This window comes from Diceros bicornis, chromosome 2 (genome assembly GCF_020826845.1).
Source record: "Diceros bicornis minor isolate mBicDic1 chromosome 2, mDicBic1.mat.cur, whole genome shotgun sequence".
In the NCBI taxonomy this organism is placed as follows: domain Eukaryota; kingdom Metazoa; phylum Chordata; class Mammalia; order Perissodactyla; family Rhinocerotidae; genus Diceros; species Diceros bicornis.
Window position 1 is genome coordinate 90,942,416 of NC_080741.1, and position 15,445 is coordinate 90,957,860.

Below are 15,445 nucleotides of genomic sequence, written 5' to 3' on the forward strand. Positions count from 1 at the left end.
TTTAAATAAGGCATGTACATTGTTATTTTAGACATAATGCTATTGTACACTTAGACTACTGAATAGTGTAAACATAACTGTCGTATGCCTTGGGAAACCAAATAATTCTTGTGACTCACTGTATTGTGATATTCGCTTTATTGTGGTGGTCTGGAACTGAAACCACAATATCTCTGAGGTATGCCTGTATTATTCAGCCATAAAAAATGAGGAAATTCTACCATTTGTGACATCATGGATAGATCTTGAAGGCATTATGCTGAATGAGATAAATCAGACAGAGAAAGATCTCACTTATATGAGGAATCTAAAAAAACCCCACAAAACTCAAACTCAGAAAAAGAGATCAGATTTTTGGTTACCAGAGATGGGGTAGAGGGATGGGAATTGCAGGAAGGGGGTCAAAAGGTTCAAACTTCCAGTTATAAGATAAATAAGTACTGGGGATGTAACGTACATGATGCCCATAGTTAACATGCTGTGTGAGAGATACGAAAGTGGTTAAGAGAGTAAATCCTAAGAGTTCTTATCATGAGGAAAACATGTTTTATTTTTCTCCTTTTTCTTTTTACTGTATCTATATGAGATGATGGATGCTAACTAAACTTTTTGTGGTAATCATTTCACAATATACGTAAGTCAAACCATTATGCTGTACATCTTAAAACTTATAAGGTGACATATGTCAATTATATCTCAATAAAATTGGAAAAAAGAAATAAAATAATTTATAAAGGAATAAAAATGAATGAAATAGTCAACTCAAGAAGTTAGAAAGGAGAAAAATATAAGTTTTAAAGTATCATAAAAAATAAAATCTGAAGTTAATGAATTAGAAAAACCGAAAAAGCAGATTGATAAATAAATCCAAGAACTGGTTCTTTTGAAAAAAACTAACAACCTGAACACTAACGGCAGCTTCTTCATTAGTTTTCATAAAGTATGTACACATACAAAGCTTACAAACTTCTAAGAGACTTGTTACTAGAGATCAGGGTTTGGGGGTCAGGTGGCTTCACCCAGACAGACCAGGGGCAAACAACTTCAAGTCAGGCCTTGGATGTCGGCGTCTTGACGTCCTTTTGGTTGGTGTGGGCTGAGGGAGGTTCTTGGCCATTCAGGCCACATAGCACCCAGCCTTCCGTCACCTCACGAGCTTCTCAGTCTCCTGTTCTCTTTCTCTCTACTCACATTTTCTCATGCAGATTAGTTTATCTCCAGTGTTGCTTGAACATCTCAATATGCATGCCCTTAACAGCTTAAGCAGGATGTTACACACACACACACACACACACACACACACACACACACACACACACACTACAGTTCTTTCTCTAAGAGGATCTCTGTGGTCAAGGTAAAGGTGATAAACCTAAGAGCGTTCCTTTTCACCTTTCAGGAAGAATGAGGTACGCCAGGGCTGGAGTGAGATCAGATACAGGCCAGAGGCAGATGCCCCGCTCAAGAACTGGCCATCTGCCCTGTATCTCCCAGCAGGTAACTGGACAGCCCAGGTGTGGTGAAGGCCTGGGACCCCTGACCTGGGGGAGAGAATGCCCACCTGGATCAGGCTGTGCTTCTGGCCTCTCTTCTTCAGCAGCCTGGTGTTCTGCCACTGCGGGTACTTCTCCTGGTGGGCACGGATCTCATTAGGGAGGGTGGAACCCCAACTTTGTAAATCCTCGAGATTGGGGGCGGGATGAGGCGGCATAGCCAACAGTTTGGCACCTCTGAGTTGTTCCCATGAAACAGGCAACCCAAACTCTTGGCTCAAGGCTTTGATCATGTCAGAGGAAGGCAGCAGGTCTCCCGTGATCACCTCCCTGAGACTGGTGCTGTAATAGCAGATCCAGTGGATCCTGGAATGCAGAAGGGCCACCCACTCAGCTTCGCCTACCTTGCAAGATAGGTCAAACCACCCCAACTTTACAAGAGGAAATGGAACCCCAGAGAGGTTGATTAGCTGATTCCGGGTCACAGAGCTCCTACATGAGGAGCTTAGATTCCAGTCTGATGAGCCCACAAAGGGGAATGCCTCCTTCCCTCTCTCCACCAAGCCCCCAGAAGTTAAAGGCTTCCCACATTCTGCTCTGGTTATTTTCCTGTTACGGTGGCCTTAGTCTATGCCTCTCACTAACTCATACCCCACCAGGGAGTGGCCCCAACAAGCTGGCTGTCAGGGGTGTCAATCTGAGAGCCTCCTGCCCCAGGGAGAGGGCACTAGGCACATAGCTTTGTACCCTAGCAAAGCTCAAGGACTGAGCGGTCACCCCCACCCCCCACCCCGAGGACTCCCCCTCATTGCCATCTCCTAAGGCCCAGCGTGCCGTGGGCACTTGATTCACTCTGACGGTCTCCAGAGTACATGTCAGGGACCATCATCTGCTGCTCACTATCTCAGCTGTTTCCGACGTTCCGCGTGAGGCCGATGCCTGAGGACAGTGGGCTCTGCCTCTCCCTAGCTGAGTTCCCTGGCCCACCACTTGGCCTTTCTGAGCTTGTTTCCTGACCTTTCAGATAGGAATAAAGCCATAATGGATGTAGCCTACTAGGATGCAGTGAGCACTTAATAAATAGTTTTCCTCCCTTTCCCTAAGAGAGCTCTCCAGCTACTTCCTATCACTCACCAGGCAGGATAGGGTCCAGCCTCCCCCCACTGATCGCTGAGGCTCTGGACACCGAAATGCTCCAGCACCTCCCCAACACAAGCCTCCCGCTGCACCCTTTCCTGATTTGCAGCTTTGGTCACTGTTTTGGGGTTACTCAGTCTACACCTGCCCGGCCCCTCACGCAGAGCTGTGGCTGGAGGGGTGGGAATAAAAGGAAAGCCTCTCAGGCCTGACCAAGTTCTCCTTCCCGTGGAGAACATGGTCCTGGTGTACCCCCCTGCACTATTCTTTGCCAGTCTCCGCTTCTAAACTGGGTCTGCCTCTCTCGGCCCTCCTCCTAGAGCAGGTGCTAGGCAGTGGCCGTTCTATACACGACTGGAGGAGACTCTTGGGCCAGCACGAGCAGCACTCCACTCAGCAGGAGGAGCACCCAGCTTCCCAGGGTGGGAGCACCCACTGCCAGAGGCCTGGGAGGTCACCACTTCGGAGCAGATGTAACAGCACAGGTGAAGGTGTGCAAGTAGTGAAAGATCCAGATCTTTGGAGAATGGCTTTCTGAGGAATAGGGAGGGAAGGTGGAACAGGGGATTAGGGAGGAGGCAGATGGAAAAGAAACATTGAGTTGGGAGAGAAAGCCGTTGTTGGCCTGCGGATCTGGCGGTTCCAGCCTCGCTGTCCCCATCGCTCACCGGGAAAGGGGGTTCTAACCGTGGCTCACTCCCAGGCTCTTCTAGGATATTCCCAAGGACAGCAGATAGCTTCATGTGACGTGTTTGAGTAAACTGTCCTTTCACTGGTATGTTTCTGAAACTGTCTTGGGAGAGCATGTGGAATAGTAGGAATGACACGGGCACGGGGCCCCTCGGCACTGGCCTCCACTCCTGACCTGGCTTCTTCGGGCATAAAGAATAATAAAAACTGCACCTCGAAGGGCCACTGCGCCACCCCTCAGTGGCCGCCAAGAGGGCTGGCGGCCCACTCCCACCCCCGCAGCAGGCCCAGGGTGCCGCACCTGCTCAGGGCCTGGAAGGCGTCCCATGGCACAGCGTCGTGGATGTAGAGTGACGGCTGTTTCATGAGCCACGACAGGGTCTCGGAAAGGTGCACGCGGTACAGGATGGTCTCCAGGTCTGCATAGAGGCGGTGGCGAAACAGCAGCTGGGAGTTGTAGAGCACCTTGCACTTCCCGTGGTCTAATTCGGAAATCCTGCAAGAGGAGGCCACAGGGCAGGGTCTTACTACTGCTTTGCGGGCTCTTGGAACACTTTGTGGTTTTGCACCATCTGGCAGAGCTTTTTTAAAAACACACAAACAAAAGGAATGTATTAATAATAAATGTCATCTGGTAGACAAATCTTTCAAAACATGGGCTATTGGAAGGAAGGTTAGCAGTGAAAACACTGAAACCAGCCTCATCTTGCTTGTGTCCTGCCCTCCCCCAGCCCCTGCCCCAGCACTCACACTTTGCATGCTGGCAATACCAGCCTGGCCCAGCAGAGTTTCTAAACACACCCTGCTGTGTGCCCTATCCCCCAGCTGTGTTAGGCTCACATTGTTCCTGCACCTCGTTGAACCCGGTCAAGTCTACACATAGTCCGCACATCCTGCTGCTGGGTCTGTATGTTTGCACACGGGCTCTCCTTTTTCGTGAAGTACCTGTTCAAGTCTTTTGCCCATCCTTCCACTGGGATGTTTTGATTGTTTTCTTATTGATTCACAGGCTGTAGGGGCACTAGCCTGCATGCCCTTTAAGAGCCATGTGACCTTGAGGCTCCTTGTCTGGGCTACACTCCAGCACTCACGATGGTAACAGTCGTGGGCTTGGCTAAACCAGCTGTTTTCTCATGGGAGAGTTAACACAGAGACCCTCACGGTCTGAGGGAACATGCAGGGCCCCCGGGGGGGGCCTCTGGTCCTTGGAATACAGGTCACATAAGGACAGTCCCCCTTGGCAAGCATGCAGGCTTTATTCCTCTGCCTACTTAAGCAAGCTTCTCTCAGGGGACAGTTGCTGGTGCACATTTCTGGTCCAGCTGACCTTCCCCGTAAATAACTCCCAATAAACCCATATGTCTCGTTCACTGTCTCTGGGTCTTTTCTTTGGTCTCTCGGCAATCCTGCACTGCTCACCCAGCTGGGTGTGTGGTGCAACACAGGCATTTGTATATATTCAGGATACTAGCTCCACACATTGCAAATAATTTTTTCTCAGTTTGTGGCTTGGTTTTCACAATGTTTATGGTGTCTTCTAGATAAACAGAAGTTGTTAATTTTAATAGCCAAAGTTTAGTAGCCAAATCTATAATTCTTTTCCTTTACTCTTTGTACTTCTGCCTCCTACAAGAAATCTTTATTCTGAAGTCATGAATATGTTCTCCTATATTGTCATCTAAAAGGTTTATAATTTTGCTTTTCAAAAATAGATTTTTCTGGTGAAACCTGAGTAAGACCAGATAATTGTGGTCTACTTAATTGTACTGTGTCCATCAATATGGCACTTTAGTTATGTCAGATGTCACCATTGGGGAAAACTGAGTATTGGGTACATGGAACCTCTCTGTTATTTTTGCAATTTATTGTCAGTCTATAATTATTTCAAATAGGTTTTTAATCTACCTGGAATTGATTTTTGTGAATTGTGTAAGCCAGCAAATTAGGTAACTCTCAGCAAAGTAGGAATAGAGTGGAACTTCCTCAAATTGATAAACAAAAAGACTATACCTAACATCATATGGAATAGGGAAAGACTTAATGTGTTCCACCAAAGATCAGAGACAAGGCAAGGATGTCACCATTCGTGTATAAAATAGTACCACAATTCCTAGCCAGCACAGTAAGAAAATAAAGACATACATATTGGAAAGGAAGAAATTGAACTCTCTCTATTTGCAGATGACATGATGGTCTATGTAGAAAAGCTCAAGGAATTTACCAAAAACAAACAAACAATCCAGAAAAACTCCTCAAACCTATAAGTGAGCTTACCAAGGCTGCAGGATCAACATAGAAAAATCAGTCATATTTCTATATGCAAGCAATGAACACTTGGAAACAGAAATTAAAAATACAATACCATTTAAAATCACTCAAAAAATAAAATATTTAGATGTAAATCTACCAGAACATGCACAGGACTTGTATGTTGAAAGCTATAGAACACAGATGAAAGAAATCAAAGATCTAAATAAATGGAAAAACACACCATATTCACGGATTGGAAGACTCAACATAGCAATGATATCAGATTTCTCCAAAATGATACATAAGTTTAGCACAATTCCTATCAACATTCTAGCAAGACTTTTTGTAGATACAGACAGTTTATTGTAAAATTTATATGAAAACGCAAAGGAACTAGAATAGCTAAAACAATTTTGAAAAAAAAGAATAATGTGGAAGGAATCACACTACCTGACTCTGATTATATAGCTACAGGAATCAAGACTGTGTGGTATTGGTTAAGGGATAGACGCATAGATCAATGGAACAGAAGAGAGAACCAAGAAATAGATCCATACAATTATGACCAACAGATTTTTTACAAAGACGCAAAAGCGATTCCATAAAGAAAGACAGTGTTGTCAACAAATAGTGCTACAGCAATTGATGTGAAGGTTAAAAGACAAAAGTAGTAAAACTAACTAAAACTACAATAACTAGTTAAGGGATCCACAAGACAAAATGATGTAAAATGTGACATCAAAAACCTAAAACATGGGGGCCAGCCCAGTGGCGCAAGCAGTTAAGTGCACGCGCTCCACTGTGGCGGCCTGGGGTTCGCCGGTTGGGATCCCGGGTGCGCACCAATGCACTGCTTGTTGAACCATGCTATGGCAGCATCACATACAAAGTAGAGGAAGATGGGCATGGATGTTAGCCCAGGGCCAGTCTTCCTCAGCAAAAAGAGGAGGATTGGCAGATGTTAGCCCAGGGCCGATCTTCCTCACACACACAAAAAAAAACCCTAAAACATGGAGGGACAAGAGCAAAAGTGTAGAGCTTTAGAACACATTCAAACTTAAGTTGTTGTCAAGTTAAAATAAATTGTTATAAATATAAGTTTTTATATGTAAACTTCATAGTAACCACAAAGCAAAAACCTATAGTAGACACACAAAAGATAATGAGAAAGGAATGTAAGCATACCACTAAAAAAAGACATCAAGCCACAAGGGAAGAGAGTAAGAGAAGAAGAACAGAACAGAGGAACTACAAAACAGCCAGAAAACAATTAACAAAATGGCAATAAGTACATATCTATCAATAATTACTTTAAATGCAAATGGACTAAATACTCCAATCAAAAGACATAGAGTAGCTGAATGGATTTAAAAAACAAGACCCATCCATATGCTGCCTACAAGAGACTCACGACAGACATAAGGACACACACAGACTGAAAGTGAAGGTATGGAAAGATATTCCATGCAAATGGAAAGCAAAAGAAAGCTGGGCAGTTATACTTATATCAGACAAAACTGACTTTAAAACAGACTGTAGGGGCTGGCCCGGTGGTGTAGCGGTTAAGTTCACGTGCTCCACTTGGACGGCCCGGGGTTCGCAGGTTCAGATCCTGGGTGCGGACATATGCAGCACTTGTCAAACCATGCTGTGGCAGGAGTCGCACATAAAATAGAGGAAGATGGGCACAGATGTTAGCGCAGGGCCAATCTTCCTCAACAAAAAGAGGAGGATTGGCAATAGATGTTAGCTCAGGGCTAATCTTCCTTATCAAACAAACAAAATAGACCTAAAGGGAGAAATAGACAGCAATTCAATAATAGAATGGGACTTTAATACTCCACTGACATCAATGGATAAATCACCCAGACAGAAAATCAATAAGGCAATTTCAGCCTTAAATGACACATTAGACCAGACAGATTCAACATATATATGATATATACAGAATGTTCCATCCAAAAACAACAGAGTACACATTACACTCAAGTGTACATGGAACATTCTTCAGGATAGATCATATGTTAGGCCACAAAAAAAGTCTTAAAAATTTTAAGAAGATTGAAATCATATCGAGGATCTTTTCTGACCACAATGGTATGAAACTAGAATTCAACTACAAGAAGAAAACTAGAAAATTCAGTCACGTGGAGATTAGACAATATGCTACTGAACAACAAATGGGTCAATGAAGAAATCAAAAGAGAAATCAAAAAATACCTTGAGACAAATGAAAACAGAAATACAACAAAGCAAAATTTATGGGATGCAGCAAAAGCAGTTCTAAGAGGGACATTCCTACCAATAAATGCCTACCTCAAGAAACTAGAAAAATCTCAAATAAATAACCTAACTTTACACCACAAGGAACTAGAAAAAGAAGAACAAACAAAGCCCAAAGTTAGTAGAAGGAAGGAAATAACAAAGACCAGAGTGGAAATAAATGAAATAGAAACTAAAAAGACAATAGAAAAGATCAATGACACCAAGAGCTGGTTCTTTGGAAAGATAAACAAAATTGACAAACTTTTGGCTAGATTCACCAAGGGAAAAAAGAAAGAGGATTCAGATAAATAAAATCAGAAATGAAAGAGAAGATGTTACAATTTGTCAACTTAAAAAGCAAATTCATCTATTATTTTACCCTCAAAATGAGTTTAATTGGGAATAGCCAAAAGAATTGCAATTCAGGATGTGCATGCTATGGTGAACCATAGGCAAACCTGAAAAACAAAGGAGGGGAGCTTGCCTTCATAGAGAAAAAGCTAGAGCAGGGAAGGGCTGTTCTAAACGAAAGTTCTCTGGGGGAAGCAACTGTTCAGGGTGGCAACAGCTTCTCATTGGCTGAGCTGCAATGTTTCTCATTGGCTGGGCTGTAGCTCCATAGGCAGAGAAATCTTTCTTTAGTAGTAAAGTAGTTTTACTTCCTGTTGAAGATACAAGCATATCTCTCTTCCTGTTTGGTGTAATTGATGATGTATGATAGGGAGTGAGAGCTCCCCACAGGGGCCTTCCTGACTCCAATTTAGTTAAGGTTTCTCTATTAACTTCCACAAACCAATACCATAGAAATACAAAGGATCATAGCAGACTATGAACAATTACACACCAACAAATTGGACAAGCTAGAAGAAATGAATAAATTCCTAGAAACATACAACCTACCAAGACTGAATCATGAAGAAATAGAAAATCTCAAGAGACCTATTACTAGTAAGGAGATGGAATCAGTAATCAAAAACCTCCCAACAAACAAAAGTCCAGGACCAGACAGTTTCAATGGTGACTTCTACCAAACATTCAAAGAAGAATGAGTACCAATCCTCTCAAACTCTTCCAAAAAAAGAGAAGGGGAGGGAATACTTCCAAACTCATGTTATGAGGCCAGAATTACCCTGATAGCAAAACCAAACAAGGACATCAGAAGAAAAGAAAATTACAGGCCAATATCCCTGATGAACATAGATGCAAAAGTCCTCAACAAAATATTAGCAAACCAAATTCAACAATACATTAAAAGGATCATACACCATGATCAGTGGAATTTATTACAGATCGCAAGGATGGTTCAATATCCGCAAATCAATCAATGTGATAGACCACATTAACAAAATGAGGAATAAAAATTATATGATATTAATAGATGAAGAAAAAGTATCTGACAAAATTCAACATCTATGTACAATAAAAACTCTGAATAAAGTGTATACAGAGGGAAAATACCTCAACATAAGAAACGCCATATATGACAAGCCCATAGCTAACATGATACTCAGTGGTGAAAAGATGAAAGCTTTTCCTCTAAGACCAGGAACAAGACAAGGATGCCCACTCTCACCACTTTCATTCAACATGGTATTGTAAGTCCTAGACAGAGCAATTAGGCAGAAAAAAAAGGCATCCAAATTGGAAAGGAAGAACTAAAACTGTCACTATTTGCAGACGACATGATTTTATATATAGAATATCCTGAAGATTCCACCAAAAAAACTGTTAGAACTAATAAATGAATTCAGTAAAGTTGCAGGATACAAAATCAATATACAAAAATCAGTTGCATTTCTATACTCTAATAACAAACTATTAGAAAGAGAAATTAAGCAAACATTGCCATTTACAATTGCACCAAAAAGAATAAAATGCCTAGGAATAAACTTTACTAAGGACTGAAAGACCTGTACACTGAAACTATAAGACACTGATGCAAGAAATTGAAGATGATGCAAATAAATGGAAAGATAATTCTGTGCTCATGGATTGGAAGAATATTGTTAAAATGTCCATACTACCCAATGCAATCTACAGATTCAATGCAATGCCTATCAAAATTCCAATGCTACTTTTCACAGAAATAAAACAATCACAAAATTTGTGTGAAACCACAAAAGACCCGAAATAGCCAAAACAATCCTGAGAGAGAACAACAAACCTGGAGGCATCATGCTCTCTGATTTCAAACTATATTGCAAAGCTATAGTAATCAAAATAGTATGGTATTGGCATAAAAACAGACACAGAGAACAATGGTATAGAATCAAGAGCCCAGAAAAAGACCTACTTGTATACGTAAATTAATTTACAACAAAGGGACCAAGAATACAATGAGGAAAGGAGAGTCTCTTCGATAAATGGTGCTGGGAAAACTGGACAGCCACAGGCAAAAGACTGAAACTGGACTATCATCTTACACCATACACAAAAATTAACTCAAAATGGATTAAAACTTGAATGTAAGACCTGAAACCATAAAACTCTTAGAAGAAAACATAGGTGGTAAGCTCCTTGACATCGGTCTTGGCAATGATTTTTTGCATCTGACACTAAAAGTAAAGGTAACAAAAGCAAAAACAAACAAATGGGACTACATCAAACTAAAAAGCTTCTGCACAACAAAGGAAGTCATCAACATAATGAAAAAGCAACCTACTACATGGGAGAAAACATTTGCGAATCACATATCTAATGGGTTAATATCAAAAATATATAAAGAACTCATACAACTCAACAGCAAAAAAACCCCAAAGAATCTGATTAAAAAATGGGCAGAAGATTTGAACAGACATTTTCCAAAGAGAACATACAGATGGCCAACAGGTACATGAAAAGATACTGAACGTCACTAATCAGGGAAATGCAAATCAGAACAACCATAAGATATCACCTCACATCTGTCAGAATGGCTATTATCAAAACGACAAGAAATAACAAGTCTTGGCAAGGATGTGGAGAAAAGGGAACCTTTCTGCGCTGTTGGTGGGAATGTAAATTGGTGCAGCCACCATGGAAAATAGTATGGAGGTTCCTCAAAAAATTAAAAATAGATCTACTATATGATCCAGCAAGTCCTCTTCTGGGTACTTATCTGAAGGAAACAAAAACGCTAACTCGAAGAGATAGCTGCATCCCCATGTTCACTGCAGCATTATTTATAATAGCCAAGATACGAAAACAACCCAAGTGTCCATCGATGGATAAATGAATAAAGAAAATCTGCATACACACACACACACACACACACACACACACACACACAAAATGCAATATTATTCAGCCATAAATAAAGAAGGAAATCTTGCCATTTGTGACAACGTGGATGGAACTTGAAGACATTACGCTAAGTGAAATAAGTCAGAGAAAGACAAATATCGTATGATCTCACTTATATGTGGAATCTAACAACAAACAAACAAAAAACCAAACCAAGCTCATTGACACGGAGAACAGATTGGTGGTGGCCAGAGGTGGGGCGGGGGGTAGGCCTAATGAGTGAAAGTGGTCAAAAGGTACAAAATTCCAGTTACAAAATAAATAAGTCATGGAGATGTAATTTACAGCATGGCAACTATAGTTAATAATACTGTATCGCACATTTGAAAGTTGCTAAAGAGAGTAGGTCTTAAAAGTTTTCATCACAAGAAAAGACATCTGTATGTATGGTGACAAATGTTAACTAGACTTATTGTGGTGATCATTTCACAATATGCACAAACATCAAATCATTATGCTGTACATCTGAAACTAACATATCAAGTATATCTCAATAAAAAAATAATAAAGAAAAAAACCTCTACCTAAACCTTGCACCTTATACAAAAATTAACTCAAAATGGATCATAGATTTAAATGTAAATCATAAAACTATGAAACTTTTAGAAGAAAATACTCAGGACATAAGGCTTTATGAAGAATTCTTAAACATGGCTCCAAAAGCATAATCCATAAGAGAAAAAAATCAATAAATTGGACTGCATGAAAATTTAAAACTTTTTCTTTAGAAAAGTCCTTTTTAAGACAATGAAAAGACAACCTACAAAGTGGAGAAATATGATATGCTAACCACATATCTGACAAAGGACTCACACCTAGAAAATATGAAGAACACTCATATGATGGCACCTAGCACATGAAAAGATGTTCCACATCACTAGCCATTAGGGAAATGCTAATTAAGACCACAATGAGACATGACTACACACTTATTAGAGCAGCTAAAATAAAAAATACTGACAATATCAAAAGCTGGCAAGGATACAAAGAAACTGCATCTCTCCTACATTGCTAGTAGAAATGTAAAATGTTATAGCCACTCTGGAAAATAACTTGGTAGTTTCTTTAAAAACTTAATGTATTAGTTTTCTATTGCTGTGTAACAAATTACCACAAATTAGCAGCTTAAGACAATGTATTAGCCCACACAGTTCTGCAAATCCAAAGCCCAGCACAGCGTGACAGGGTTCTTAGCTCAGGGTATCACAAGGCTGAAACCAAGGGGTCAGCCAGAAGGAGTTCTGATCTGGATGCCCTGCAAAAATCCACTTTCAAGCTCATTCTTATTGCTGGCAGAATTCAGTCCTCTGTGGTTTTAGGACTGAGGTCCCCACTTTCTTGCTCGAGGTCAGCAGGGCTGCTCTCAGTTCCTACAGGTTACCTGCATTCCTTGACACGTGGCCCCCTCCATCTTCAAGCCAGCAACAATGCATTTAGTCCTTCTTGAGCTTTGAACCCCTGACTTTCTCTGTCTCTCACATCTAGACCAACCTGAGAAAACTGTCTGTTTTTATGGGGCTCACCTGATTAGATCAGGCCCACCTTCCTATCTTAAAGTGAATCAATTTGGGACCTTAATTGCTGGAAAATCCCTCCACAGAAGTACCTAGATTGGTTGAATAACTGGGAGAAGGTGTGTGCACACCAGGGGCAGGAATCTTGGGGGCCAAGTTAGAATTTTGCCTACCACACTACACATACACTTACCATATCACCCAGCAATCACACTCTCAGGGGTACATCCCAGGGAAATGAAAACTTTTGTCCACACAAAAACTTGGACATTATTGTTCATCGCAGCTTCATTTGTAATAATCAAAAAACTGGAAACAACCAAAATGTCCCTCAATAGGTGGTTGGTTAAATTGTGGCACTTCCATACCATTAAATACTACTCAGCAATAAAAATGAACAAACTATTGACACACACAACTCAGGGTATTATGCTGACTGGAAAAAAAAATCTCAAAAAATCATACACTTTATGATTCCATTTATGTGTAACATTCTCCAGATGACAAAATGATGGAAATGGAAAACAGATTAATGGTTGCCAGTGGTTAAGGACGGTTAAAGCATGAGGGAGATCTTTGTGGTGAGATAATAGTTCTGTATCTTCATTGTAGTAGTGCTCACACAAATTTACATCTGATAAACTGTCACAAACAACACACACACATTGTACCAATGTCAATTTCCTGGTTTAGATATTGTTGTGTATAGTGTATCAATATAACTGTGGATAGTTAAGTAGGTTGCAACCATTGGGTGGAATTGGGTGAAAGGTCCATGGGACCTCTCTGTAATATTCTTTAAATTTCCTGTGACTCCACAGTTATTTCAAAATGAAAAGTTAAAAATGTACATAGGTTTTTCATCCAGCTAGAATTGATTTTTGTGAATGGTTTGATGTAGGAAGTTCTTTTCCATTTTTCCTACGGATAAACAATTATCCCAACACCATTTATTTAAAAGTTTACCCTTTCCTTACTGAAATTTTTTTGTCCACTAGAGGAATTTTTAAATTGAGATATAATTCACATGCCTTACGATTCACTCACTTAAAGTGTAAAATTCAATAGTTTTTAATCTATTCACAGATATATGCAACTATCACCACAATCAATTTTAGGACATTTTCATCACCTAAAAAAGAAACTTTGTACCCCTTACCTATCTACCCCTATATCCATACCCCTGACCCACAGCCCTAAGTATCCACTAATCTACCTTCTGTCTCTATAGATTTGCCCATTCTGGACATTTAATACAAATGAATCATATAACATGTGGTCTTTTGTGACTGACTTCATTCACTTAGAATAATGTTTTCAAGGTTCATCCATGTTGTAGCATCTATAAGTATTGCATTCCTTTTTACGTCCAAATAATAGTTCATTGTATTTATATGCCACAAGTTCTTTACCCATTTATCAATTAATGGACATCTGAGTTGTTTCTACCTAATGGCTACTATGAACAATGCTGTTACAAACATTTGCGTACTAGTTTAGTGTGGACATATGTTTTCATTTATCTTGGGCATTTACCTAGGAGTGGGATTGCTGAGTCAAACAGTAACCCTGTTTAACCATTTGAGGAACTGCCACACTGTTTTCCAAAGTGACTAATTCCCACCAGCAGTGAATGACAATTCTGATTTCTCCACATCCTTGCTAACACTTGTTATTATCTAACTTTTGATTCTAGCCATCCTAGTGGGTGTGAAGTGATATCACATTGTGCGAATTCACCCTTTTAAAGTGTACAATTCAATGATTTTACTATGTTCATTTCCCACTGATTTTGCAATGTCACTTATTCGTATGTCAAGTGACCACTTAAGTATAGGTCTGTTTTTGAGTTTTTATTATATTCCATAGGTCTGCTTGTCTGTCCCTGAACCAATACCACACTGTCTTAATTACTATAGTTTTATAATGAGTCTTGATATCTAGTAGAGCAAGTTCTTCCATCTTCTTCTTATTCAAGAGTGTCTTTTTTAAAACATCTACATGTTGATATAAATTTTTAAATCAGCTTTTCAAGTTCCACACTTTTAAAAAAGTTGGTATTTTAAAATTGAGATTGCATTGAATCTATAGATCCAATTTAGGGATAACTGACACTTACAACATTTAGTATTCCAATCCATGAACATGATATGTCTCTTCCTTTATTTCGGTTTTCTTTACTGTTTCTAAAAGTTCTATGATATTCATGATACAAGTCTTTCACACCTTTCTGTTGAATTTACTCCCACGAATTTCATATTTTTATGATTTTTAAAGTATTCCTTTTAAAAATTATTTTTTGTATGTACATAGTATTCAGAAATTCAATAGATTTTTACATTAATTTTTGTATCCAGAAACCTAAACTATCTTATCTGAAAATATTTTTGGTATTATCTTTTGAATTTCTTGTAATTTTTTTAATTTATTGACATAGTTTAAAACACTAATTTCAATGTCTGAAATATCTACAGTTATGTCTCAGTAATTTTCATCCTTTCTTCTTTTCTAATATAAGCATTTAAGGCTATAAAGTTTTCTCTAAATAATGCTTTAACATCACCCCACAAATTTAGATAATACACTATTCTCATTATTTTCAAAACAAAAATGTCTAATTTCCATTACAGTTTCTCTTTGACCCATGGGTTATTTGGAAGTATTTGTTAATTTACAAGCACGTGAATTTTTTCTTCTGGTTAATGATTTGTTTTTTATTTCTAACTAAGTTGAACTGGGTCAGTGAACCTACCTTATGTTATTTCTGCCATTGGAAAAAAAGTTTTAATTGAGATATAATTCCCACACCATATG

General features: G+C 39.7%; 1 protein-coding gene across 1 annotated transcript in view; it reads right to left on the bottom strand.

Moving 5' to 3' along the window:
• LOC131420529 (uncharacterized protein FLJ43738-like) overlaps positions 1-15,445 on the bottom strand; it is a 99,977-nt gene that overhangs the window by 30,239 nt on the left and 54,293 nt on the right. The window contains exons 10-11 of the mRNA XM_058566630.1: positions 3,622-3,816; positions 1,562-1,859 (exon numbers count right to left, since the gene is read on the bottom strand). Of these exons, the coding sequence (XP_058422613.1) occupies positions 1,562-1,859; positions 3,622-3,816 (493 nt within the window). The remainder of the gene's footprint in view (positions 1-1,561; positions 1,860-3,621; positions 3,817-15,445) is intronic.